General features: G+C 41.2%; 1 protein-coding gene across 2 annotated transcripts in view; it reads right to left on the reverse strand.

Annotated features, from left to right (window-relative positions):
• Positions 1–4,612: 4,612 nt before the first annotated feature.
• efna5b (ephrin-A5b) overlaps positions 4,613–27,857 on the reverse strand; it is a 95,918-nt gene continuing 72,673 nt past the window's right edge. The window contains exons 2-5 of one of the 2 annotated variants that reach the window (XM_080467577.1): positions 25,271–25,563; positions 9,287–9,352; positions 8,839–8,919; positions 4,613–6,517 (exon numbers count right to left, since the gene is read on the reverse strand). In XM_080467577.1, the coding sequence (XP_080323703.1) occupies positions 6,393–6,517; positions 8,839–8,919; positions 9,287–9,352; positions 25,271–25,563 (565 nt within the window). In that variant the 3' untranslated portion in view covers positions 4,613–6,392. The remainder of the gene's footprint in view (positions 6,518–8,838; positions 8,920–9,286; positions 9,353–25,270; positions 25,564–27,857) is intronic. The other variant, XM_080467578.1, reaches the window with a different exon arrangement.

Raw genomic sequence — 27,857 nt, forward strand, 5'->3', positions numbered from 1 at the left:
ACAGGAAAAACAACTTGACACTAATTGCCTCATCATGTCAAGTGTCTTCATGCAGAAAAGCCTTTCTTTTCTTTTGATGCTTGGATAAAGTGGCAGCCTTGGAAAAATATGGGATTGGACTCAATTCCCACCCAGCAAAAAAATGGTTCAAAAGACGTTGAATAAGACGCCTATGCTTTCTGTCTGAACTACGTCAAAATTCGGTACAAAAGTAAAAGGTGAAAAGCCATCTTTTTCAGGTCGTTGAAAAGATGTCTCCATTAAGATGTCTCTTTATGGTCTATGTATCGTAGAAAATTCAAAGGTGAAACAACATCTTTTTTCAGGTCATTGAAAGGACATCTGTATTAAGCCGTCTCTTTATGGTCTGTATATGGTAGAAAAGCGAAAGGTGAAATTGTGTTTTTTTTTTAAGGTCGTTGAAAAAGACGTCTCTTTCTGGTAGAAAAGTGCAACGTCTTTTTCATCCAACTTCTACACTGTTTATCCTGTTCGGAGTACTATGGTACACCTGGACAGGTCGCCAGTCTATCACAGGACACACAGAAGACCACACACGCTCGCACACAATTTAAGGTCACCAACTCCCTCACATGCATGTTTTTAGACTGTGGAAGAAAACACAAGGAGAACATGCAAACTCTAGACAGAAAGGCCACAGCTGGATTTGGATCCACAACCTAACCACTGCAACACTGTGTGGCCCACGTAATGTGCGGCCCAATATAATAAAAGGACAGTCATCAATTTATGCTGTAGATTTTGAACTTTAACTCTGAATGAGATACTTGACAATGATAAAACATGTATTTATGTACATAGTTGAATTGACAAAATCAATGTGACAAGTTCCACCGTGCAGGCTTCAAAAGGTCAGTACTTTGCGACCAAAACAAAGAACGGTCATAACTCAGACAGTGTGCAGTCTGCATTAAACATCACATGCTTAGCACCCACCAAACACCCCATATGATTTACACGCTGTTTATTAGGCTAAATCTGGTCGGTCCCTTGAAATTGGGTTGTTATTGGACCGTTTGAATGTCCAATGACGGTCCGATATGGCCCCAATTTCACTGACTATATTTAAGCTAAATTTGGACCACACTCGATGGTCCAGAAACAACCCAACTTCAATGACTATATGTGGACCAAATCGAGGCTATGATGGACCGACCAGATTTGGTCCAGAAATGTCAAAACCACATCGGGTGCATCTTGGATGACGTTTCATGTCTTTTGTGCTACGAGTCTTATTCCAACCAACAAAGTCCCATTAAGTAATCTAAACTGTAACTCACATTGACTTCAAAAAGACTTTTTTCGTTTTTTTCATTTGATCAATTCTGCATTACAATTTATTAACATTTACTTCCCATATAAAGTTAGGTCATTCTATTATATAAAATCAGAATTCACTCATCTTCAGAACATTTGCTGGATTCCAGTTGGCTTATCGGGAGCCCTTTCCCCCCCATTTGGTCCTTTGGGCTTGCTAAATCTCAGTCTAATTAGCAGAGATAATGGAAGGTGAAGGCAAATGGTGCTGATGGGGTCCAGCAGAAGGTTATTAGGTGTCCTCATTAGCGCCTGACTGAAGTGAAAGCAGGTTTAAGGTCTCACTCTGATCCTGATGGATAGCGTTCCCCTCAGTCTGTCTTTAGACGTTGTGATTTCAGTGTCGGGAGCAGCTAGGGGAGGCACTCTTAGGCAGACTCTTAAGAGAGGGCCGTGATTGCATTTGTGTGCATGCTTGGTGATGGTGCCCAGTTTGGCACATTATGCAATATGAATAAGGTCATTATCTGGAGGCATTACAGGAGTAATAATACTGGAAAAGGGCACAAACAGTAGGATCTGTCACTTTTACAACTTTGTAACAAAGACAAATAGAAACGCAGTCACACAATTGTTAAAGCAATGTATTTCTGTTTTATTGTATTACTCATAGTTGCTCAGACACGTGTATATACAAATACAGATAATTTTTTGTCAAATTTTTGTTGTTCTTTATATACTGTAAAAGAGCAGGTTGGAAACATTCCCCACTGATGGCAAAGTGGGAGCGGGGTTCAAAGGTGAAGGAAGGAGGACATCAGGTGGTCTGGTAGGGGTTATACAAGCACAAGAGTGAGACAGGACATAAAATGAACAAGTGGCTCATCAGCAAGAAGGGAATAGAGATGCAGAGAAACTGCAGCGATGATAGATTTTTTTTTTCCTCCCCCTGCTAACAAACCAGCGTAGGATTTGTCGGAGGGAGAGTGCGGCGGACTAATCCTTGAACTGCGCTCAGGACCATCGTCTACAGGAGCGACAAGTGATTTAGGGGTTGTTAAAAAGAGAGAGAAAGTGAAGGGCCCTGTTGTAGTCTCTTCGACGCCAGCAGCTGTTCCGTGTAAAAGCACAATGGCAGAAAGCGTCTTGTACACAGACGGCGCTGCCAGGGCAGAGGCTGAAGGGCTAAGGCATGGGAAACACTCTTGGCTGCCAAAGAGGGTTGCCGCTTCCCATTCACTGCAGCGACAGCAAATGAGACACGCACGCACACTCAAACTTATATGTCTCACTTTTCTTTTCTTTTTTTCTTCACCACACTGAAAAATGTCCACACTGATGTATACACTCCTAGACGCCTCCGCGTCCTCCTCCTCCTCCTCTGAGAGCAGAAAGAGGATGAATAGTCAAAGGAGACAGATTGCAGATATATGGGGTGAATTCAGTGGATGGGCACAGAGTCATTCTCAGGAAAAGGAAACTAAAAGTTTGAACTACAAAATGACCGAGCCCCACCCCCCACTGCAACTTCACAACAATGGTTTGTGTTATGTACATTTGTCGTCTGTAACTACACATTTCTGTGACATCATTCAAATGGGGATGCAAAAACACACAACGTGGAAGTGATCTGAAACTCTAATACATCTTAAAGAAAAAGAAAACAACGGCAAAAGAAAACCTTTCAAAAACCTTTTTTTTTTTTTTTTTTTTGTCTGCTTTTTTTTTTTTTTTTTTACGTCATCAAGTTCATGCGCATGCCACATAATGAAAACAGGTGAGATCCTTCCATTAAAATAAGCCAACAGTCCACTCATGCCTGATCTTTGAGCTGACCGGCATAAAGGCAAAAGGTAGAAATCCATTAAGTCCCACAGTTTTTTTTCTTTTCTTTCCAAGGCAGGATCCGTATGTGAAGAGATGGTGAAGGTTGGTGACTGGTCTGAAACATGACAGAGGTGACCCTCTCGTTGGCTAACGTCCAGCCTTCTGCACACGGGAGCGAGTGCGGCTCCCACAGGTTTCCCCTTCGTATTAGCTCAAAGTTTCAATAGGCATTGAGGATCAAAGCACACAATGCATTGCTTGAGGACAGTACACACTCGGCAAAACCCAGAGATAATACGGTATTCATTTTTTAGAAAAGACATAAGAACCAAATTAATACTTTAATATCAAACACTATTTACATCAAGAAGTTTTCCTAATAATAATAGTCATAATCATCATCATCATAACAATAATAATAATTATACAGTTTTAACAATGATGTATCTCATTTTTTTCCTTGTCCTCCAGAAAGGTACAAAACAGATACTAACCTAACACTAGATGTTTTATGGTTGACTACCTCAGGATACACAGTATCCAGTATATAAGTTGATCCTCATTTCCCAGGTTAAGGTGTGTACAGAATAAATCATGGTAATGATAGCAATGATGACAAAGAGTATTGGTAATCATAGGAGTACAATTGAAGCTGGTTTTGGATAAAAGTCTAGTGTTAATCTGCTGACAAGCGTCCATTTTGAATCTTATGCAGTGCTTATTCCCTGTGGTGTTATCCTGAAAATTAGTACCTCATTAAATGGCCTTGTCTCCTATTACCCCTCATAGCTGAGCTGCTATTCCTGTGTAATAGCGTTGTTACTGTAGCACAAAAGAATAATATAGCAAAAGGCAAATGCTGTCTTTCTAGGGGGGAAAAAAAATCTGAAAAAGGCAGCCATAAAAACAACAAACAAAAAAACAACAAAAAACAACAACAGTGCATGCCTTTGAGATTGACTTATAGTGAAAACAACATGTTTGTCATTGAATTATCTGTTCTTCCAGTAGTGTTTGTTGGATGAATCCTTTTGTTTTTGTCGAGATTTGTTTTGTTAGGCACTCTAGTCACACTACCTTCTGCTACCTCCCGTGTCTTCCTATCTCAGTGTGTGCGTCTCTCCCTTTAATTCTTTCTGTCTCCTTCACTCACCAATTCTCTCAAACTGCAAGGTCATTGGTGCTTTAAAACCCCCCACGGTGGAAATCTACACCCCCCCCCTCCCGAGACCCCCCAAGCCTTCCACCATCTATTTTTAATACCAGAAATAACTCCCCTTGCCACAACATGGGGTCCACATGCCTGTCATTTTGAACCTCATTAAAGAGTCACTTAAACCAGTAACACGAGGAGCTGAAGGTGGACATGCGATTGCTCCTGGGCTCCTTTTCTCTGCCCGGTTTCTCCCTTTCTGTCTTCCCTTCCGAACCAATTGGCGCCTCATTTCTCATACAACATCCTGGGTTTGAAAGGAAGTCTGTTTCGGCAGTTACGTTTTTTTTTTTTATCTGCTCAGTTGTCTTTGAACGCAAAGAAACAAGTCCCTGTGAAAAAAAAAGGATAGCCATAAAAGCTTTCATTACGCTACCTCACCATGTGCATCTGTGGGAGTAGAAGGAAGCGGAATATCATTATTGCACAGTGAATTCCTTTGAATTTAAGTGCTAACATAAACCTAGCTAGACTAAATAGAGCTGTGCATTGCCTGAATTTAATGGATAGTGTCTCTGTTTACACAATGCGATTTCAACTAATTGGAGCTATGCATCAGCCCTATAAATGCTGTCCTTACAGCTGCGACTAACTGAACGCAAGAAGCGTCTACCTAGAAATTACCACAATTTTGAGTTAAAGCTACTTTTCTATTTAAGGAAGAAAACGTTTGGCACTGTGAATTGAAGTGTTGCTCCAAACCCCTTCCCCTCACGTCTCGCGCTGCTCTCATTTTGGTGGTGCAAAAGTTTACAGCATCTACATCATTATAGAGAGTTTAAGGACACCACAGGCAGATTGAGATAATGTTTTTAGAAATGAAAAATGAGAGACAAGATTCAATTCTAAAGCGTGTTTTTTTTTTGTTTTTTTTTAAACAACTATTTATCAATCAATATCGCGGGGGAAAAAAAAGCGATAGATGCAAATGTTCAAAGGGGTGTTAATATTGACTAATGCTCAAATGGAAAAGAGAGAACAATCGCTGCCCAGCTCAGTAAACATTGCATTAAATCACTGTGACTGCTGCCGTGAAATTGTGTGATCAACTTTCAAAAGATATAGATCTTCGATCTTAATAGCAGTGCGCAGAATGTCTGGTGAGAAAGTTTCAATTCAGTTGTTTAGCGAGTGAACCTGATGCACTGAGAGGCAATGCAGTGAACACATTGGACATGCTCGACACTCACCAGTTCTTTAGGTTTTACCTACTCTTACTCAAACTTCCAAGGAGCCGCCTCCACCTTCAAATCTACTTTATATTTAAAGAAAAATGAGACATTTTCATTAAACCAAGACAGTTTAAAGCCCCAGCTAAGGTGCATGTCGTATACATCATCCTCAGTGCTATGGTTTCTAGTCTGTTTAAAGCCACTTCTGTTCCACTCCTTCATGTTCATCCGTCAAGCAGCCAAGTACTAGACTTCACCGTAAACTGAAGGCGCATAAAGTATCCTTCTTGCGACCCAGCAGAACTTGATCAAGTTATTTTCTGTAAGGCTTCTGGAGAGGTCTCGGGATAACTATTTACGTGTGTATGTACAGTCATTCATTTCTAAGACCTAAAATCTTCACTTCCCTACTGCTACTGTGTACACATTGTAAAAAAAAAAATACGTACTGCTATTGACTGTCTGTACAGAGACATTTACTTCATGTATTTGGCTCTGCAATGCTATCTGTGTATAACGACTGTGTGTGTGTGTGTGTGTGTGTCTGTGTGTGTGTGTTTGTGTAAAAACGTCAGTGCTGCAATGACACAAATGGGATGTAAAGGGATGTCAAAAGTCACGGGAAAATAAGAATCACTAAGTGTCAAAAAACGGGATTTGGCATCTTAGTTGAAGGTTTAAGAGGGGAAACTGTCTCTCCCACTTCTAACATCAACTTTTTTCACTCACTGACGGAGAAAGACCACTTAAATATTTTTTTCTGGAAAAAATAGAGGGTTCCTTGAGAAGCCTGCTCTTATGCCCTAATCAAGCAACCCACCCAGATCCCACCCCTACCCTGCAGCCTCGGGCAGATTCAGGCAACGCTAGGTGTAAAATGACCTCCGGGACAGAGGGAGGCGCTATAAAGTGAAGAGTGCTGCTAAGCAGATCAGCAACGAAGCCAGAAGTGGACTTGATTTCCTCAGTTGTGGCACAGCGTTTGTTTCACTTCGGGAAGGCTCAGCCGGTTCATGGCTGGTGTCATCTGAAGAACGTGCAAAACATAAAAAAGGTTAATTCAAAGTACGAGCTCATTTCTTTCGACAATACATATGAAAGATTACATTCTGAAATGATTTTTGTTTTGTCAGCCACAAAGTAACCTGGCAACTTTCTTGTTTATGTCTCAGAGCCTGGCTAAAAAAAGGTTTTGTTTCATATCGTCTGAGTTGCCATATGAACTTCAGTTGCGGCATAATGTTTCTAGCCCCATTGTCAGAAACATTTTGAATTAATCTCCCAGGTGTGAGTTGCCTCCTTCTGTGTGTGTGTCTGGCAGTGGCATCAGTATCTGTAAGCAGCCATGTGCCCACTGCACCATGGGAAAGTAGCTGAACCATGCACAGAAAAAGACAGACAGATAGAAGAGAGGACTGCACTGTTACATAACTGTATAACGCTGTGTGTGTGTGTGTGTGTGTGTGTGTGTGTGTCTGTGTGTGTGTGTGTGTGTGTGTGTGTGTGTGTGTGTGTGCGCACGGTAAAAGGAGGAGATGGATGAATGTTTTAATTTCCTCTTTTCGCGAGCTTATATATGAAGACGATTGCAGCCTCTAAAGCTGGAGGGAGGACAGGGAAGCATACCAACAGACACAGTGACAATCAAGCAGAAAGAAACCGTAAGTACACCTGGGTGTAACTCTATGTGTATGTATCTTTATGCTTGTGTGTGTGTGTGTGTGTAGCCCATTCACAATTACTGCTCATTTTGGTACACCTACGAAATAATACTGTTTTATAATTTTGTGACACTATAGATTCTTGTTTTCTTATTTAGTTTGATATTCGGTTTAGATTGTTTTTTCACAACAGTGTGAATAAAGAATTTGGTAACACATGGAAAAACATCCTTTTCCACTTTGTTTCAATTGTTTTCTTTCCTATACAATTTAAAATGCAAAAATAATAAATCATTGGTTTTTTTTTTCATTTTCCTTTTTTTCCAGCCAAGGAAGGCGTTCAAGTGAACGGTTGAGCGAAGGTCGGCTCCGTTTCAAAAATCCTCACTATATTGACTAAGGCCCCATTTACACGAGTGTTTTCAAGTGAAAACGCAAACGGTTTGCCATTTTATACAACAACGGCATTCGAAAAACATGCTACTTTTCGAAAATGACTCCCATGGTGGAACTTTTTGAAAACGTTCTAACTCCATCTCCACGTAAACAGAGGAAGACGCAATAGTGTCGTGACTCCCAGGCCATATTCTCCTGGGACTTGATAGTTTTGTAGTTGACAGTTACCCGTGTATGTGTACTCGCATACATTGTTAATGTTTAGAGCATATTGTTCTCTCTGCGCATGTGTGTGGTTTCATTAAAAAAAAAACAACCAACAGCCTCAACACGTGGCCTGTCATATTCACTACATCAATTTCGGCATTTCTGTCGTTTCCATGGAAATGGTCATCGTTTTCAAAATGTTGCCATCTAAATGTAAAACTTAAGTTAACGAAAATGCAAAAATGATGTGTTTACACCTGAAATGTTATTGTGCATATATAATGTTTGCCTAAGAATAAAAAAACAAAAACATTTTAGACAAAGTCCAAAACATATTTCTTGAGCTCCTGTCCGTGTTGTTTAAGGCCTCGGAGTGAGCTGGTGCTGAGAATGAGACATCAGCATGTGGGTGATGTGGTACTGTTTCACTTCAGTGACTGTCTCCGGGATGAACATATAGAAAGGCTGTGTGCGATGTGCACAGAAAATAGTCAGTGCTGTGCTACAGAGCCAAAGAGAAACTCAGTAAAGAGTCCAGAAGCTGATTAAAACTTAGCAATGCTATTATTACCGTGTGAATGTATATATGCACACTTAAAACTTAATGATGTGGGTTTTTTTTTTTTTTACACTGACCAGATTAATGGAACTACTGAAGTGACTGATCAAATATATAAAGGCAGTATGCTATGGAGCACAACACACAATTGGAAATAACATGAGTGTTCAAGTCGCGAAAGGGCGTGATTCCATACAATAATCTGTTTAAAGATCTATTTGTGTAGGCACACACCCACACGCATATATATATACACATCAATATGAATCAACATGCAATGTACAGGAAGCCTTCAGCATCACTATAGAAACAGCCAATTAAAAGTGTAAGCAGCATGTAACAGGTTGCAAGTGACATGACACCGCTGTGGTCATCAAGAGGAGAATCTGTTTAAGAGAGGCATCAGGTGGAAGGACAGATCAGCTCCCAGGAAATAGAGAACAGAGGCACAAAACAAGAGACACATGGGACACAGTATGGAAGTCAAACAGGAAGGATCAAAAGAGCAGGAAAAGCCATACTAACCTCGTGGTTCTAATGTATTGTCTACTTTGTCGTTTACATCAAAAACGTGGTCATGTACGCCTATAGTTTTCACACAGCTGTCTATAACAGAAAATAGGGAGAATGAGAGATCATTAGAGGGATGTGCCAAATAGGTTAGTGACATTTCTCGCCTTCGTTTCGCACGACTCAAACTAAACACCCCAAGCAACAAAGCTCATGGCAACATTCAGATCAATTCCTTGTATGTGATTTTCTATCAACTTTTAATGTTGGGGGGGGGGGGGGGTACAGTCTTTCTTGGCAGGTAAAGCACTTCTGTGATAAATGAAAGAAGACGTTTAATAAAAGGTAATTCAGGGGTAGCAAGGTAACAAGAGATGTACAAGTTAATTGTTGTGCGTTTTAGCCTGAATGTGTACTTCAACATGCTCTGTTACAAAGCTTTGCATTGCATGCAAACACTTACTTGATGGTCGGACGAAAACTTTGAGCTTCAGGCATGTTTTCCTCCCATTTTCAGCGATGGTCGAGGCTGAAAGAGAGGCAGACACAAGTAAAAATTAATTTAATACTACACAGATTATCATAAGCACTCACTTTAGAAAATAATTTTCTATGTAGCTTCCAATCACAATTTTCCTCAATATAAAGAAGTGCATGAAAGCAATTTTTGATTTTTTTTTCCCCCCTCTTATTTTTTTCCTTTTCTGTGGACCTCTGATAAAGTGGAGGTAATTCATGCAGCAACAACAACAACAACAACAAAAAAGCCCCACAGATAGTTAATGTTGACTCGTAAGTGGATTTTGTTGGGTTTGTCATGGTTTTTGTGGAATTATAGCCAGAAAGTATTAACAGATGTGCTGGAGAAATCTCTCAAGGGAAAGTGGAGTTCTTTGCTCACGGTTCAATTGTATCTTTTCCGATTGTTTAACTGGCAGTAGCTGAATGAAGGCTCAAGGAGCTGGCGTCAATTTGATGTGCTTGAAAAGAGGTATAAACTGGAAGATTGAGCACATTTTGTCTTGTTCACATGTACGTGTTTTTTTTTCTCGATGAAAAGCCTCACCCTGCTATTAAGGGACACGACATTCACACACTGACGATATACTGTATGTGCGGCATGTGTGGATGGTTTGTGGTTGAGGAAAGGGATCCTTTCCTGTCAAGCCATTGGGGTGTGAATCTCTGAGCGTTAGCTACCATAGAGGTTGTATCACGTCCCCTAAAAATATCTCATGTGGTGGGAGTGTGTGTGTGTGTGTGTGTGTGTGTGTGTGTGTGTGTGTGTGTGTGTGTGTGTGTGTGTGTGTGTGTGTGTGTGTGTGTGTGTGCGTGTGTGTGTGTGTGTGTGTGTGTGTGTGTGTGTGTGACCACTAATGGTGTTGCGGTGAGGCACCAGGTGCTGTCTCCTGCAGACAGGGATAGGGGTCAAACACATGTCAGCCGGAGCACGGTGGGTGAGTACTACGTGCATCCGCCATGGCAGGAGAACGTACAGTAGTAAAAATACACGTTGTTGCCTTGGGTCAGGGGGAGCTCTTATCAAATGGATAAAAGTGTCGGCCTTTTCCCTGTTTTTATTTTTTGATACAGCAATGATGTTTACTCGTTTTCAATTCTGCTATTCCCTGCTGCTCCAGAGTTCTTACTGTCCACTAAGCTGTCCGTTGGGCATCGTTTTATGTCTTCTGATGCAATGAAGGTAGGCATTTCCAAAGACTACCATTTGAGGATCTGTCAGTTCTTCTCTTGTGAACCTTTACGTAACCCCTCCCTCACTGTTCCCTTGTCCCAGCTGTATCACCCTATCTTCTCGTCTGTCAGCTCGGCCATATCCATTCTTCAAAGCTCAGCCAAGCTGCCTTTATCAATGATTATGTTCACACACAGTACACCCTGCTTACATGATACACACACTTGCAAGCACGCACGCACGCACGCACGCACACACACACACACACACACACACACACACACACACACACACACACACACACACACACACACACACACACACACACACACACTTTTATATCGAATTCATATATGATATGAAATAAAAGTTTATGTTTCTGTCTGAAGAGAATGCTTTCATTGAGACAAATACAGAATAAGTATGAAAAAAAGGTCAGATGGGATGGAAATCTTCTCCTTTCTTGCACTTTGTATGCTCTCTACTTCTGATTAAACCTTGAGCTCTGGGTGCCAGTTTCTCATCAAATACATATTGCACAGTCTTCTGCCTTCTGCACAGCTCATCAAGCCCACCCGTTCCCAGATGCCTCATGACCTCACTGTTACCATTTTAATTTTGTTACTCCATCAGCTGTTATCTGTTTCTTCATCATGTGTCACTGTGCAAGGAAGGTGACCTGAGATGAGATGCTATTTTTCACAGCTCAATTCATATTCAGCTGAGAGAGAGAGAGAGAGAGAGAGAGAGAGAGAGACCCTTATTATTTCTGTATGGAAGCAGCCAGTGACACGCTAATGAACCTTGGTCACCGTCGCTCACCCACTCAGTCACATATACACCAGTACCCACACAATTTATGTCACTCTCTTATTGCTTTGCTTCTTTATACTTTTTAATGTCAGCACATGCAATGCCAAAAAAACACGCACACATGCGCACGCACGCACGCACACGCACACACGTGTCTCCAGATGTTATATCTTCATCATTGTTGCGCAGAGTGCTGAGTCACAGCCATCGACACCAGCCACTTAACGGGAGCAGCTGATCATGAGAGACGTATGGCTCTGATGAAAATGGCAAAGAGTATGTGGGAGTCTGTCATGCTGGCAGTTTGTGTAGCTGTTGTAATGTTTTATAGATTTGGCCATGGGATGATATCTGCTGCTGATGTAAGAAAAAAAAAAAACTCATGTTCAAAACTATTCAATGTAAATTTAACCAGTTGTATATGCAACGCACCGTTGCGCACTCAAGAGTATAAAACTGTTCTAAGAAACACTGCTAGTGTAAGGAATGTAAAGTAATTGAGTGTACATTCCTGTCTACAAAAGAAAAATAACTTTACTCTCCATATTCCCTTCTTGGTAGCAAGCGTGATGAGAATTCTTCCACCTGTGCCCCAACTGTCCACACTATTGCTTGTTTATTTTAGATTAACAAGCTGCTGAGGGCCAGCTTATTGTTCCTACAGGCTGTAACATCAACACCTGCTATTGTGGTTCCCTGTAGGCCCCCTTAGCCATCCGTCCATCCAGTCCTCGCAAGTGGCTGCTTTGAAGGACAGGAGCTCCGATTAGATGTCCTGAGATGGAGTGAGTGGGTGGGAGGGGGATCGGGTGGTGTTGAGGGGGGTTGATGGGTGGTGGGGTCGGGTTACTCCTCCATGCCCTGTCCCCTGGCTGGTGATGGCTGGTTCCCTCAGTACACTGCATTATGCATCAGCATTAAGGCAAATGGAATGAAGCTGAATCCAATTACGGAAGAACAAACAGGTGGGCTCAGTGCAGCTTAGGCGCAGTATTGTTTCAATCACAGCTCAAGCCAAGCTATATTGCAACTGTAATGTTATCTGGGAAAACACATTTCCTTTGTCTTTCAATGGAACATTCACATTCCAGACAAGAGGACATAAAACCAAGTGTTGAGATAGAAAGCTAAAAGCAAAGTTTACGTTGGCTAAATACAGTAGATCATTTCAGGGCAGCCAGCATATCGATTTCTTATCCATCATTCAGGAGGTGTAATGGCTCATCAGTGAAGGAACATTGTCGGGTGAGCTTTCGTTTATTTTCTTAACAGTAGATGTGGTGTCGTCTGGGGTTTGCTCTAAGTCACTGCCAGGATTTTTTTATTTTTTTTTGTTAACACCTGTGTCAACACAACCTTAGTGTATGACATATTTGCCAGCAATAAATCAGTAAAGATCTATCATTTAAAATTAACTCTTTCGACAAGTATGTTTGTCATATTCATATCCAGCATCAAGAAACAATCCAGTGGAACTTTTGCTCTCAGATATCTGCCACTCATGTCATGCTGTTACAAAATGTCTGCAGCCACTCTTTCAGTGTTGGGTTTCAACTTTATATAACTCAAGCATTGACTACACTTCTGTGTGTTGACATACATCAAGCCAGAGTCGAGTCTCCTGCCGGGTTTAATAACGGCACATTAATCCTCAGATATCTGCTTCATTGGGTGAGTTGAGCAGTACATCCTGAAATGTTTCTAGTAGTACTGAAGGTCCTTGTTGGTTAAGTTTGGAAGTATAGTGAGACACAGCCTTCTGGCCTCATCTTTCATTAACCAGGATCAGACCAAGTTCAGGTCAAGCGATCCAGGTGTCTGAGTTTATTGACAGAGGTTGACCATACACACCATTACTCTCCAGAAACTTGTTGAAGTCTTTGCACATGTTTCTATTCATGCATTATGTTTTGTTTACTGCATGTGCAGAAATCACAGCACATGTTTAACAAAAGCACACAAGAAAAAAACCTTGATAGAATATATTTTTTCATTGCCATGCTGACATGAACCCACACTCTTTAATAAAATAATCACAAAATGCATTCAATAAACAAACAAACACTATTTTCCCTTTAGAAGCTTCAGAGTAACAGATTGTACGTGTGTGTGTGTGTGTGTGTGTGTGTGTGTGTGTGTGTGTGTGTGTGTGTGTGTGTGTGTGTGTGTGTGTGTGTGTGTGTGTGTGTGTGTGTGTGTATGCCTACCCAACATGCACGTGTGTCAGAAGATGGAAGAGTCTATCGACTGAAGAGGCCCATTAACCAGATGCTACTACAGCGAACAAGCAATAGGAGGGAATGAGGGAGCTGAGAGAAGCAGTAAAGGAGGACTTGGATTCAGGCATCAGAGGGAACATAAACTCCCCTCAGCCCCCCGGTGATAGCTGGCCTTTTGCTCTTTCCTTGTATCTCTCAATCTCTGACAAAAATGAACCAAAGCCATTCCTTATGCTACGCAGGCTGAGGTGACAAGGTCAACAGGAGCAAAGGAAAGAGTGAGGCAAAGAATAAGTTGAGAAGGGGAAGTCAGACACTGTCAATAATTATACTTTGCAGATTGCGTAGTTCCTTCACGCTATTGTATAACACTGCAATAATGTGGGGATACAATTATATCCCCCTGCTATTAAGTCTGAAGTACACCCGGCATCTTAATTTTCCCAAATACCACATAATAATGCACAAACAAATTAGTGTCTTCTTTGAAAGGAAAAATCGATGATTAGAAGTCTGAAAATTCTTCAGTTTCATTCAGTGATTTTATGTCTTCATACTCAAATGACAATAAAATGGATGGTTTATTAATCTTTTGGGTGAGTTTAGCTTTTCAAAGCAGACACAAAGTAATACATCACTGTACATAATAAAGTTTCATTATAGCGCTTAGTGTATCACATAGAACCATATTATTGTTATGGTCTAAGTATCCACCCACTGAGAAACTGGACGTGCGCCAGTGTGTATGGGTATGTAATGTGTGGATAGAAAAAGAACGAAGAATGAGAAACAAGTAAATGAACCAATTACACATAATGACCAATGTGAAGGCTTGATAATACACAGTGGCATTTTTGAAGTTTGCAGCAATGCAGACAGCGCAGCGAAAAGCTACCTTCAGCAAAAAGAAGAGCAGGAAGTTCTGCAACAGATGAGCCAGTCCCACAGAGCGAGGATCCCAACTTCATAATGTCAAGTATTGTATTACATAAAGAGACAGACGCAATCAGACAGCCTAAATGCTTTTAAAGCATCCTCACTTTGCTTTTAGTAAAACCTTTGCATGGTACTTCTTAGTGTTAATGGTTTAATGGCGAAGGATAAAATGCCTTTGTGAAAGTGAATCATAATCAACTGCTGATGATGGTTGCGAGATGCATGAATCATAATAGGCTGAGAGGAACCTTTTGCCCTTTGAATCACGGCCCTCGCCTGCGCCCTACTTTTCCTCTGATCTGGTGGCTTTTCACAGCCTCTCTGTTTTTTTGGCAGGCAGAGTGATGACTGCTTCATTGGCAGTCAAACTCGGATAACTTGATTAGAGACTTTTCTCCCTCGCCTTGCTTTCACAGGCTGTCAACAAGTGTGCCATGACTTGGCCCGTGGTCTATTGTTAACCAAGTCTGGCCCATAGGCAAGCTTACTGGTTGCCTGTTTCCAATTTATTTTTCGAACAAAAAAAAAAACGGTTGAAATTCCAGAGAAAAACTGGCCCAAACTTACATTTTACCTCTGAACTACAGCACTTAATCTCTGAGTGTTTGATTTAACACAGTTGTTCATCTTGCATGTGTCGGTTACATGTATAGACGATACATTTCTGCAAAGAAACACAAAACCTCCAGAAAATCCGATGATCCAACTGACTCTCGCTGCACTATTTAAGAAAAAAAACTTCATTATGATTTGAAGAAATAATCACTGTACTAATAAGATCAGGTAGCCTAAAGAAGGCTTTGATGTTTTCCATATGCTTATTGATTTGAATTGACGGTTTGTCCCACTGCCTCTTGAACTCACCCTTTTTCTCAGACTTTCAGACCCTCTGTAGAATACATGTGATTTCTCTCCGGGCATACAGCCCCGCTTTTGCTAACAGTTAAGTTTCAATAACAAGAATCTCACGGGAAACTGCCAGATAATATTTAGAAAGTTTAACTGTTGGACATTGATTTGTTCACTGCCTAAAAAAGGCAGCATTCCCAAAAAGGTATGGGGTGTTCAGATCTGAGATCCCACAGTGTTTCCCAAGAATGTGAAAAACAACACTCCGGACTCACTATGGCATCTCACATTAGGTCAAGCTGGCTTTAGTGTAATACCAGTAGGTGACGTCACACCTTGCTACATCCATCTCTGGAGCCCAAAGATTCTACCAATGTAAGAAACATAGACAAGGTCATACTTTCTGATAATAAAAGTAGTATTAACTGTAAGATATGACTTATCACAGAACTCGTCAAAATGTGCCTTGGCTTTATACGTTCTTACTAATATCATGTTTTCTCTCAGGTCTCCAGCTGAATTAGATACTGAGCTTCGACTCCCTATTAGTTTTTCATGAGTAGCCCATTTAAGCCGCAGTTCCACCGCACTTTTTGTTCCGGGAGGTCGCGGGGCGGGACGGGTTTTCATGTAGTCCTACCAAAGAAATTATGGATGGTACGGAAAAAAACAGCGACCACCTGCTCCGTTTTTCCGTCACCCCTCCGTTGACCGAACACTGAGGAACGGGTCTGTGAGGAAGACAGAGACAACACAGCCGTCGGCTGATTGGTAGTGACGATCGTCACTCTTGATATGCCCGCGGCATTTAAATATTTCATCGGCCGTAAGCCCTCCCCTTGTTATTTACATGCGCCGCTTTGTGCACACTGGCTGTTTTGTTAACTCAGTTGATTGAAGCGTTGGCACGCGGCACAGCACTGCGGTCTTCAGACGAGGCGCAGACGCTCCTCTCAGTAACTGGAGAGGAGGAGCTTCAGCAGAAGCTGGACGCTGTTGGTTGCGAATCAGAAAGTTTAAGCTGTGTCACAGAGAACGAGCTTCAAGGCTTTACTTGGACAGCCGCAGACTTGCGGCCGGCACAACCCGGCCTGCATTTTAACTGTGCTTTCTGCAGTGGGGCCACGTGACAGAGTTGGGCCTGGGTGCGCTTTGCCGTACCGTAACCTCCCTGCCCCGCTCCAGCACGTAGCAACAGTAACTAATGTTACATCTCTGTATCAGTAGTAGTGCGATTTAGACAAGATCAGATTCCACTAAATTACAACTTTTTGTTGTCTTTTCTTCCTCTAACCTGTTTGTTTCCCCTAGTGATACCCCTCACTAGGTCAAGGGAGATGGGTATAGCCTCCAAATCTAATTTTGCTGGAAGTTTATTCCTTTACAAAAACGACATTTTCCTCTATTGTCATTTATACTTTCTAACTATTTCTTTGTTGATTTTTGTCCTATACTTAGTTGAAAAATATTTAGCCTTTGACGTGCATGTTATGGGATGCCATTCTTCAGTTTGCACTGTAGGGATTAAGTGGAATGGAACTGAATGGAATATCATTCTTAGATTTTAGATCTGAAACACAAAAAGCAGAGAGGAAAGAAAAAACTGAAAGTTTGGACAAAGTAAAAGATACAGGCTATGGTAGAGAGTGCTGTTCTAAAATCCAGAGAGATGGGATGAAAAATGGAGACAAGAAATTATGTAGTAACCAAGGGAGATAAAGATGGTGGAATGTCTCCATCTATCAGGATTATAATAATGCATTCCAGACCGTGTGCGTCTAAGTGCCTATTCTATATGTCTTTATATGTTTTTGTATGCAAAATGTACACGAGTGCATGTGTGCCCGCGCCAGTGTGTAGCTTTGTGTCACATTACTCTGTGTTGTCAGATCATTTCTGAATGCTGATGGCAGGGCTGATTTTTCATGTGAATGGATGAAAGGTTTGAGTTATGATGGTATCCATATGCAGGTTCCCTCCCTGTACCACAAATGGAACAGCACTGGCTCTTTATCATTATTAGCAAACCCTCCCATAGCTCCAACAAAATACAGACTGCATACTTCATCCCCTGCCTCTATTTCATTTATCCATTAATGCCATTTTCCTGCTGCTGGTGCTTGCTGTATCTCTACCTCTATCTCTTCTCTGGAGCAACTCGAGGGAGCCTGCTGCATCACAGGATTTATGATCAATCAGAAGGCAGCTATGGTCCATGTCTTGAAAGAATTTGTGTGAGCTTTGTGTGCATGCAGCAGTCCAGTAAAATGGAAAAAGACCTTATGAGATCGAGTGAAAAGGCCTTGTAAATATCAAAAGGTTCTCTTGTGTGTTAATGTGATATTTATGATCAGTCATAGTCATATGTTGCGGTGGCAATTTGCATATTGGCCTGAAGGCATCTGCAGATTGACTGAAACCTCAACTGAATGTTGTTTGGGTTTTTTTCATTCTGTAATCTAACGTGTGGATTCATCATCACCCTCTGGGTTTTGATAGCTACCCGAACGTATTCATTTCATATTAACCACATTCTCTGCTTTCCAGTGAGAGCATTTATTTTTGCTGTGTCCAATTCAGAAACATCAAGCAAATATTTCTGACCATGAGTAAGACATAAAGGTGTTATTGATTTAGTTTTCTGAAGGGAGGTACTTCCAGCCCATGTAGGTAAGCAAGTCAGACAGCAAAAAAACAACATCCATCCGACTGCGAGTCTGACATTGCATGATCACACCAAGTAGTTTCCCATTTACCACACATCTTACGTGCCCCCCCACGCACCCCCACCCGCCCATAACTCTGCTCGCTCATCTCTTCCAGTGAGCTGCCTCTGATATTGGATTTCTGCCCTTTTCAGATTAAAATCACTCAAATACAAGATCGTGGATTGTGTCCATATTAGAAAAACGCGCTCGCATCAGCATTCTGCGAGATGGGTTTCACTTAAACCAAGAATGAGCTGCGAACTCTGACCTGAGGAGTGCTCCCCCTGTCCTTGCCTATCCCGTCAGTCTGACAGACACTCAGAACTGCAACTCACTTACTGCTAATACTGCATTTTGCTGAATTGCTTGCATATGTGACCGCCATTAGATTACTCCTCTCCCTGCATCTGTATGACTCCGTTACAATTTTTTATTTTTTTTAAACATCTTAAATGTATTCCCTGGTTAATGCTTTCTTTCTCTATTGTTTTCTGCAGTTAGTTGACCTATAGAGAAATCATAACACAAAAAGATCCGGCTTGTGACCAATACCGGTTTTAATTTTGCTTTCAACTAATGTCAGCAAACAAAGACGAGAAGCTGATGCAAACAAAAATGAAGAATTATGACCTCCACTTGAGTGAATTCCCTCTGTCCTGCTAGTGTTGATTAAGCTGTTTTTGTTGTTGGAGCGGATGACAGCAGAAGCCTGTCTCCTCTCTCTAATTTTATTGGCGATGCAACAAATCAACCCCTCGACCCGCATCATACTCATAGGGCGAAAACACCATTAATGGGCATTTTCTCAACAGGAATATGATTTCACATCTTAATTTTGATCTACAAACAAGAAAGCTAATCAATCACATCACCGAGGGCAATTTTTTCAAGCCCTCAGTCTCGTCGGTCATTTGGCTCTAGGAAGAAAAATTACTATTCGTGCGCTATATATATCAACAGTGTATGTATTTAAGGCCTCTGGTTTTATGCTAAAGGTATATAAGTGCTATTCTAAATAGGTATAAATCTGTTAAGTATTAACTGTAAATGTATGGTCCACCTTCAGAAAAGAGTGAGCTGGTGATTAACGGTTATTAATTGGAGAGCCACTAACTACGGCTTACTTCTGCCTCATGTGCTCATGGATAGTGACCTCTGCCTTGGGACACAATGACATTTCTGGTGAGTGCCGGTGTGTAATATAGACAGCTTCAGTGGGTAATGATGCATGAGGTTTTCTCCGTAAGCTATGCTTCATTACTCATTCACACAACATGAGCAAACTGACTATGAGGGCAAACTATGACCACTTTCCTCATTGTGCTGCTGAACCATGAATATAATATATAGATCGTTTATGAAGTAGCAGAGTCTTTGCCATGTGCGAGCTAGACACAGTCACTGTTGGCAGAAATTCTTCACATATACGCATTGACAGACATATGACAGACTTTGCATCAATAAAAGTTAATAAGTGTCAAAATATTTCAAAAATGAAAGCCATCAGGCTGTAATTGGGGTTTGAATTTCATTATTTAGACATTTAGCCTGGGGTATTTTACCATGTCTCCGCAAAGTGAGAGATGGTAAGATAAACATTTAATGATCCCTGTGGAAAATTTGTGTAAATTCAGACAGAGTTGGCAAGGACAGCCACGCAGGGCTTCCAGCTTCTCATTTGAATTCATCCATCAGGTTCAAAGTGATGCACTTCACGAACGCTGACGACATACCATTGACCCGCAGTACGTTTGTAACGTGCATTACTGTATTTGTACATAGAAAGTCAAGAAAAACATTTGCAGCTGACACTAGTTTCTCTTTGAAGACAGTAGCAGCCTGAAGCTCTCGTCTAATCGACGTTTTACTCATGGCTGCAAAGAATTTGACAGGAGCGTCTTCATTGTTAATGGCAATAATGACACGAGATATTATCAGAAGGTAGAAAACCGTGGTCTTAATAACTGTAAAGTGGAATATCAGAAGCAAGATTGTTTTATAGTTGAATGCCCATCCACATCCAAAAATCATAAGGACATAACAATATGGCTGACATTAAATACAGCTCAGCATTGTATTCACTTCATTAAATAGGAATGGTGTTATCAGACATTGACAAACTACTGTAACTACAACATTGAAAATGTTTGAGCTGAAGGTTTTGGAGTTCATTGCAACAATAAAATTGAGACATAAATCTAAATCTGCACCTACAAGTCACCTGCCCAGCACAATCTCTGCTCCAGAAATAACATGCATGCATCCTGTCAAGCTTATCGTTCCACTGACACTGTTTTTCTATCTTTCCTTGAGCTGTATATTGTAAACTCTGACTTGAGATTACCCAAAAGCTGTAACACTGACACGGCATTTGTCACTGCACCAGGGTATATGTGCACACTGTACTTTATGTGAATATTTGTCAACTTATTGAAAAACGCCAGCCACATTTCAGGTTCCTGCACATTCGACAAGGAGCTCACCAACATTTCAGTATGACAGATGCTTGACAGCATGCATATTTTCACTTAAAGATGCTTTGCTTTCGTACAGCGCCACACCAGTGCTTTAACGCAGTCCCAACATATTTAATAGCTCCAGGCTGGCTCTGAGATACCCCACCCTCTTACCTATCTTCTTTACATTGAGCACTAATACTTGTGAACACATCCACTGTTACTAAGTATGAGATTCGCTCTATTTTCTAATGAGTGTCTTATTGTGGTTATACGTGGCCAGAGTGGCTTCATGAAATCTGATTTTAGGCAACTTCAGGACAGACAAAGTTTCACACAACCCCTTAAATCTCTGAAAACTCTTAAAGGGGTCCTGAACCCAGGCTGCTTTAAAAAAATAAAAAATAAAAAATCACATCAATATTGGTTTTACTGTGATTACATTGGCTGTAGACCAAAAGACCAAACCCAAAGATCTGAGTATGTCTAGTTTTCCTTAAAGGGATAATTCAAGTGGAACGACTGTTTCTGTGACATGATCTTGGTGGTATTATTTAAGTTTTTGTAAAAAAAAATAGGTCAAATTAACTGAAAACAAGAATTTGCTTGACTTCATCTCACTGTTTTTTTTTTTGTTTGTTTGTTTGCTTGTTTTTAATTAAATCAGAGTTAGTTAGGCACTAATGGCGAGCAAAAGTTGGGAGCAGTTGCACGCTGACTGATTCCCCTATAATCAAATATCTTTAAATAAAAGCAAGGAAACAGAACAGGAGCCAAAATGATCTGCCTACAAAGGTTTACTCCCACTCTAATCAACTATTAGTTGTGCCGGTTGATGCCAAACAGGCCCGCTTCTGATATGCAAACAAGATTATGGAAGATTTTCAGTTATTGAGACTTTCAGTTTTGCTTTTCAGAAAGATTAGCGATAACATGATTTGAGGTAATCAAGCCTGAGCCAGTGTTTTTAACTAGTTATTTTTTCTCCATCGCAAGCAAATGTCTATAATAATAGTAAATTAAGCCAAGCTGTAATCCTCAAGACCATTACAGTAATTAGGTTATTATCTTTTGATAAAACTTCCCTGTTGTGATTTAATTTTACAGTCTGTTTACCTTTTCCACAGATAGAGAATTGCATAAATTAATGGAAGACATTATGAGTTGATGCAAACTAAAAAGAGTTTGTGCAGGAATTCCCTGCTGGAGGTAGTTGCAGATGAATGGACAGGTTTCAGTATGTAACCACATCTGTCCTATCTCTCAATCTTGCTCCTTCAGCTTTGCGTTCTGTCCGCTAAAGAGATTGTCCAATCCATCAGGAGCCATCTCTCCCTCTGCTTCCATTGGTCATTCACGCTGGACACAATGTGAGTGGGAAATCACATGTCAGATGACTTCATGCTAGATGACTTTAATATCCGCCATAGTAGCCAGAGAGGCTATAGGCTAGAATCATTCAATGGCCAATGACGCCGCGGGCCACTAAACCAATATGGCGCACTATAGCAGAATGGATGTGTTTCATGGAAGCCCTGTCGGTCGCAGTGTAATTTAATCCAGCCCTTAGGACAAGCATCTTTCAACAGAAATGAAAAAAAAAATTGTTTGAGACTTGAGGCAGTGGATAAATTTTATACCCCTGCACTAACCTCCATCTACGCTCATAAGTTTGGAGACTTCCATTTTCCCCTCGCTGCATTTAGTAATGGTATCAATGCAAATTGACCTTAAAAGCAAAGGAAAATCAGGTTACTTTTGACTGACAAATAGCCTCTGGAAAAGATGAGAGCTATTTGTTTTCTAAACCAGCTTGGAAGACAACGCTAATTCACCATGGGGACAATAGAAAACATTCGTGAGGTTGCATGTCTGTTTTCTTGGTTGTCCCCCCCCCTCCCCGTCCCCCGTTTCCAAGCTCAGTAATAATGTAGTGAGGAAAACATGTGAAACGAATAAAGCCCAGAAGTCTTGGCTGGCTGTCAGGTTAACTGCTTCATAAAAAAGGTGCAAATTCAGAAACCAGATCAGCGAGTATGAAGAGCTGGTCTCAGCTTTCCCGCCCGACTCTTTCAAGGCAGCCTCTGCGAGATGGAGAAAACCCAAAAGGCCCAGAGTTTGACAGCCACCTCGAGCTGCATTAACACCACAGGCCAAAGTTTACAGATAAAGACACATAAACATGCTCTAACCAGCAGCGTTTAGAAGTGGGGTGTTAACTGTTAGAATGGATCCCCCCGCTGAGAGGGACTTTTTATTGAGTTTTTCTCATGCATTATCCCAGAAAGTGCACAAACATGTCGAGCTTTCCTGAAACAGTAAAAGGGATGATGTACTAGACCACTATTGTTCCACACATATGAGAACGTAACTGCCCCTTGTCATGTAAAAATCAGCACACCCCTGTGACAAATGTGTTTTAGGTGAATAGCGACGCATGCACCAACTGACTTTTCTATGTGCATGTTAGTCTGAGGCGCAGGAGCAAACTCAACTCTATTCCACTCCATCACCTTGCTTTGATAAAACCTAATTTCCCAGGGGCTTCAACTTCAGACAAACCCGGTTGGGCTCAGTTCTTATGCCAAGAAGCAGACGACGTAACATCTAACACGAGCCGAATAGAAGCATAATATAATGTAGGAAGAAGAGGGGGGTGCTCTTTTTTTTTTTTTTTTTTTTGAGAGGCGCTGTATTGTGCAGCAGGGGAAGTGAGCTATAACTTTCAAACTGTCTCAATTTTACTCCCCCGTGAATACCATTGCCATTTTAGGGAAGAGTTCTCTGTGAGTGATGAGAGCAGAGTGAAAAAGCTTGGCTGAAAGCAGAGTATGAAAGCATCTACCAAGATCACTGTAATACCACTCTCAAAGCTTTGCAGTAAAGCGGCGAAAATATGATTGAGAAATAGTGCATCTCCAGCCATAGTGTATGATTAGAAAAACAGTCAGGACGGCTATCTGCTTTTGTAACTCATGTCAAGTTACTCACCGCTACATGCAGTTGAGATTTTACTTGGAACAGTATATTTCTAAAAACTTTTTATCAGTATCATCGAAGAATTACACTTATTATATGTTATGCCTTGATAGACTCACAGCTTTCTTTCAGAAATTCAATAAACAAAAATGTTGAGACAAAAATATTCTGGCATGTTTTCTTTTGAACGACTGTGTATTTCTTTTTTCTTTGCCAGTGTCTTTTAAACCTGGTAGGTCGTCTTGATATACACACTATATCTTGTTTTAAAAATGGATTTCTGAGATGTTTGTCACACCACAGTGAGCTCAGTGGTTGAAACTGTCAGAGACCAGAAGGTCACAGGTTTGAGCTCTTCACTGGTCACAACTTTCTCTACGTCGTGTCCTTCAGCAGCACATTTAAAGGAGCTGCCATATTGCTTCATTCTCTGTTATATTGCACAATGGTCTATGTTATATTCTCTTACTTTTTGTTTGTTACACTTTGTTCATTTGCGCCGTGAGAGGAGCAGCTCTCCAATTTTGTTGTGATAATGATGAAGGTTTTCTATCTAGTTCTCTTCTATTTCTTTTGTACATTTTTGGATCACGCCAAGCCCACCGAGCTGCCACTCATGCTTTATCTGGCTTCATTCAATTGTTTATCTCTGTATGTATATGTGTGTGTGTGTGAAATGGTGGGCATGCATGTGCGTTGGCATGTGCACACATACGCACCAATCAGTCATAACATTGGAACTTGTCTAATGCTATGTATGTTTCTCCATTTTCTACATAACAAACTGCAGTGCTCTGTGCAATGTGGCGCATTTCTATCTGAACCACCATCGACTCTTGCAGCACTTTGGGCTACAGTAGTTTTGTCTGGTGGATCAAACCACAAGGACAAGCTTTCACTCCCCAAGTGCATCAATAAGTCTTCGCCGTCTGCGTTGCCAGTTCACCAACTCTCCCTCCTTGGATCACTTTTTATAGATACTGATACCTGCAAACTGTGAAGAGTTACTATTTTGGTTATAATACACATCAGCTTCGAGAACAAATTGTTTTCTTGCTGCGTTATCTATTGCAGCCTCTATGAGGTGTGTTTCTAAAGAGATAATCAGTGATATTCACTTCACCATAATTTTTACGGTTGATCAATATGTGTATGTCTGTGTCTGCTTCTATTTTTGTCGATCCATTGCGAAGCACTCCGAGTTACATTTACCTGTCTGAGAGGTACTATACAAATAAAGCTCCATTGATTGAGTACTTGGTTTGACTGTTAAATGGAAACTGCCGTCTAAGCAGCAGTCAGACGTATTGCTGGACAAGAGGCACGCTCAAAACCCAAAGAGTCCAAAAATAAGCGCCGGCAGCAATGCTCACTTTAGAGCTCATGCCACTCACTTATGACTAAAACGTATTACAGAGGAACTTTTTTTTCAAAGATACATAATGATTGGGAGGCAAGTTTGAATGCAGATAGAACAAGAAAAAAAAAATGTTTCAATAATGTTTGTGGTACCTTAAGCAGACATGTCATCACATTTAACCTCGATTCAATTAAGACCAGTCCATTCAGCATGATTATGTCAGACAGTGGTGATATAAAAAACAGTTTCCATCTATTTTGACTCATAAAAAAGGAAAGAAAAAACACAGTAATTTCCATCCCGATTGTGAGTCAAACCTTCTGGAATCAAATTCTCCTGATTCAGAACACACACAATGTTAATTTATGATATTGGTGATCGTTTGGCTCTAATGTGACGACTCTTTCAACTGTGCAATCACGGCAGATACTCACAGATGTAGTAGTATTCTCTGCCCGGCCTGAACTCGAAGCCTAAGGAGAAGGGAGTGAAAAGCTGGAACTTTTCAGAGAACTTGAGTGGTCCGTTTGGGGAGTGCGGCCTGTTGCATTCCCAGCGTTTAAAGCCCTTGGAGGTGTGGTCACATGTGCTATAGCCATCATAGTTGACCATGTAGAGGACATAGCGCTCCGTCCGTTCCTCAGGCACAGTGTCTTCATAGTGAGGACAGTAGACATCCAGGTAGTCGTTAATGCACACATCGATGTGATAGTCTCCACGATGGAACCTGGTTGGAAAAAACAAGAGAGGAAAGAAAGGAAATTATCAACTTTTTTTTCCTCATTAAAGTTAATTGCTCCTAAACTTTAATAAATATATATTAAAATAGACATTCATAAACTGAGTATTCCTGAAGCCATCTCCATGTTGGGGTCGACTGCAGGCAGTGCCTGAGTTGTTATGGAGAAGAGTGCAGCTGGATTTTGCTTGCAAAAAACTCTACAAGAATGCAGGTTGTACCTCTCGGCTCTCCCCGAGTGTTATGTGGAAATTTACAAGCACCAACACACACAAACTGCGGCTTCTATAAATTTGGGTGGGTTGGTTTATCTATAAATCTTTCTCTGCAACAGATATTTACTCTCACGTACACACAAATACATTCTGAATGATAGCAAACAGAAGTATCCAACTCTGTGAAAATGGGATTGCCAGGAAATTTACAGGTTTCTGAAGAAAAATAAGAAGGAAAAAAAAAAAAAGCATTTACTTGAGGATTTTTCAACATAAACAAAGCGAGTGCAATGTAGAAATGGTTTCAGGGATAACGAATGACAGGAGGGTCCAGACAGTAAATGTCATGATTGGAAAAATACAGGGCCGGGCTGTCTCCAAGGGCTGTGCACTGAGGCATCTTTACAGCACGGATGATCTAGAAGAGGCCACACAGGGTCAGAGGGTTTCAATCCATACAGGGAGATTTGTCAAAAGGCCACACACTGTCATAAGCATCTCCTCACACACACACACACACACACACACACACACACACACACACACACACACACACACACACACACACACACACACACACACACACACACACACACACACACACACACACACACACACACACACACACACACACACACACACACACACACACACACACACACACACACACACACACACACACAATTTCTTCTCTGTCACACACTAACATGCCATCTGTGGAATGTCCACGGCTCCCAAACGCAGAGAGCTTTTCTTGTGTTGTGAATGCACCGGTTTGTTCGGGGGTGGTATATGACCCTCACCTTGAGGTCACGGAGGGCATCACAGAGAAAACGTTGGACACCTGTAAACTTACGAGAGACACCCCTAATTAAGCGCGTGCGCACACTGGAAGGATGTGAACTGCAAAAGTGGCCAGAGCCACTCTCGCGCACTTGCACCCAGCTGGTACCGGTGATGTATTTCACCCAGAAGCCAGGTGGTGTTGGGCTATAATTGAGACACAATCCTTAATGTTGTAGGAGCACAACCTTACAAGAGTTTTGACAAAACTTTTAATTGAAAGCTGCGGCTGCTGTCTATAAGAGGGGCTCCTCGAGCCCCAGAACGCACAAGGGGGAAGAGCATAGGACGGGCAAAAATAATTTTATCCCAAGGACCCTGGAGCCTCAGGATTAACATACTGAAGCAGTGAGGTGACCTCTTTCTCTCACCATGTAATCGCTGCGGTTGTACTCTTGAACAAAAATGTCCATTAGGTGCAAAAACTTCACTTAAGAAACTAAAGCTTTTATGTACGTTTGGTGTCCACTTTACAACCCCTATTTGAAAGCTGGTTTTAAAGTGGGAGGATCAATTTAAATACTTCCCTGCAGTCGATGTAAAATAACAGTAAAACATGTCTTTTTATTAATTGACATTGAAACTCAGTTTAAAAAATAAGTCTTTACAACGGTTGCTTGCGACCCTTTTTCTTTATAACCCCATGGATTGTCTCAAAGAAAGGTTGTGGTGTCTCAGCGTAAAATACGTCAAGACGTTATAGTTAAGCCACTCACGCGCAATAACGCACAAAAGTAAGAGCCTTCAAAATAGAAGCAAAGAGCAGTTTCCCAAAGCTTTGGACCCAGGTCAGGTTGTCTTTCGACACTCTTTCTTGCTTGCGAAACTTAACAATACAGGTCTGATGTTCTTTCGGTGTGACAGAACAGAGGGGATCTCTCAAAGCTTAAATTGCTCTATATGCAGCGAGAGTGCTTGTCCTGCTTGGCTTACCTCAGTCTGCTGCCTGTATTTACAAGCTACATAGAAAAATGATCACACTGTAAACCATACTTCTTGTTTTGAGGATCAAATAGCAATTTGTGAAAAATCTGGGTTTGGTGCCTTCGCTTGTCACTTAGTTTGCGTCCATATAATGGAATGATTAATGTAACAATCAAGCGACAAATTGAACCAAGCCATTTCTCATTACTGTGATCATGTGTGTCCTCTGGCTCTGCTCTGTATATTTGCGTGTGAATGTTTGTATGTGAGCATGAGCTTGCATGAAATGTTTTTTTTTTT

The sequence above is a fragment of the Lipophrys pholis genome (assembly GCF_963383615.2).
Source record: "Lipophrys pholis genome assembly, chromosome: 7".
In the NCBI taxonomy this organism is placed as follows: Eukaryota; Metazoa; Chordata; class Actinopteri; order Blenniiformes; family Blenniidae; genus Lipophrys; species Lipophrys pholis.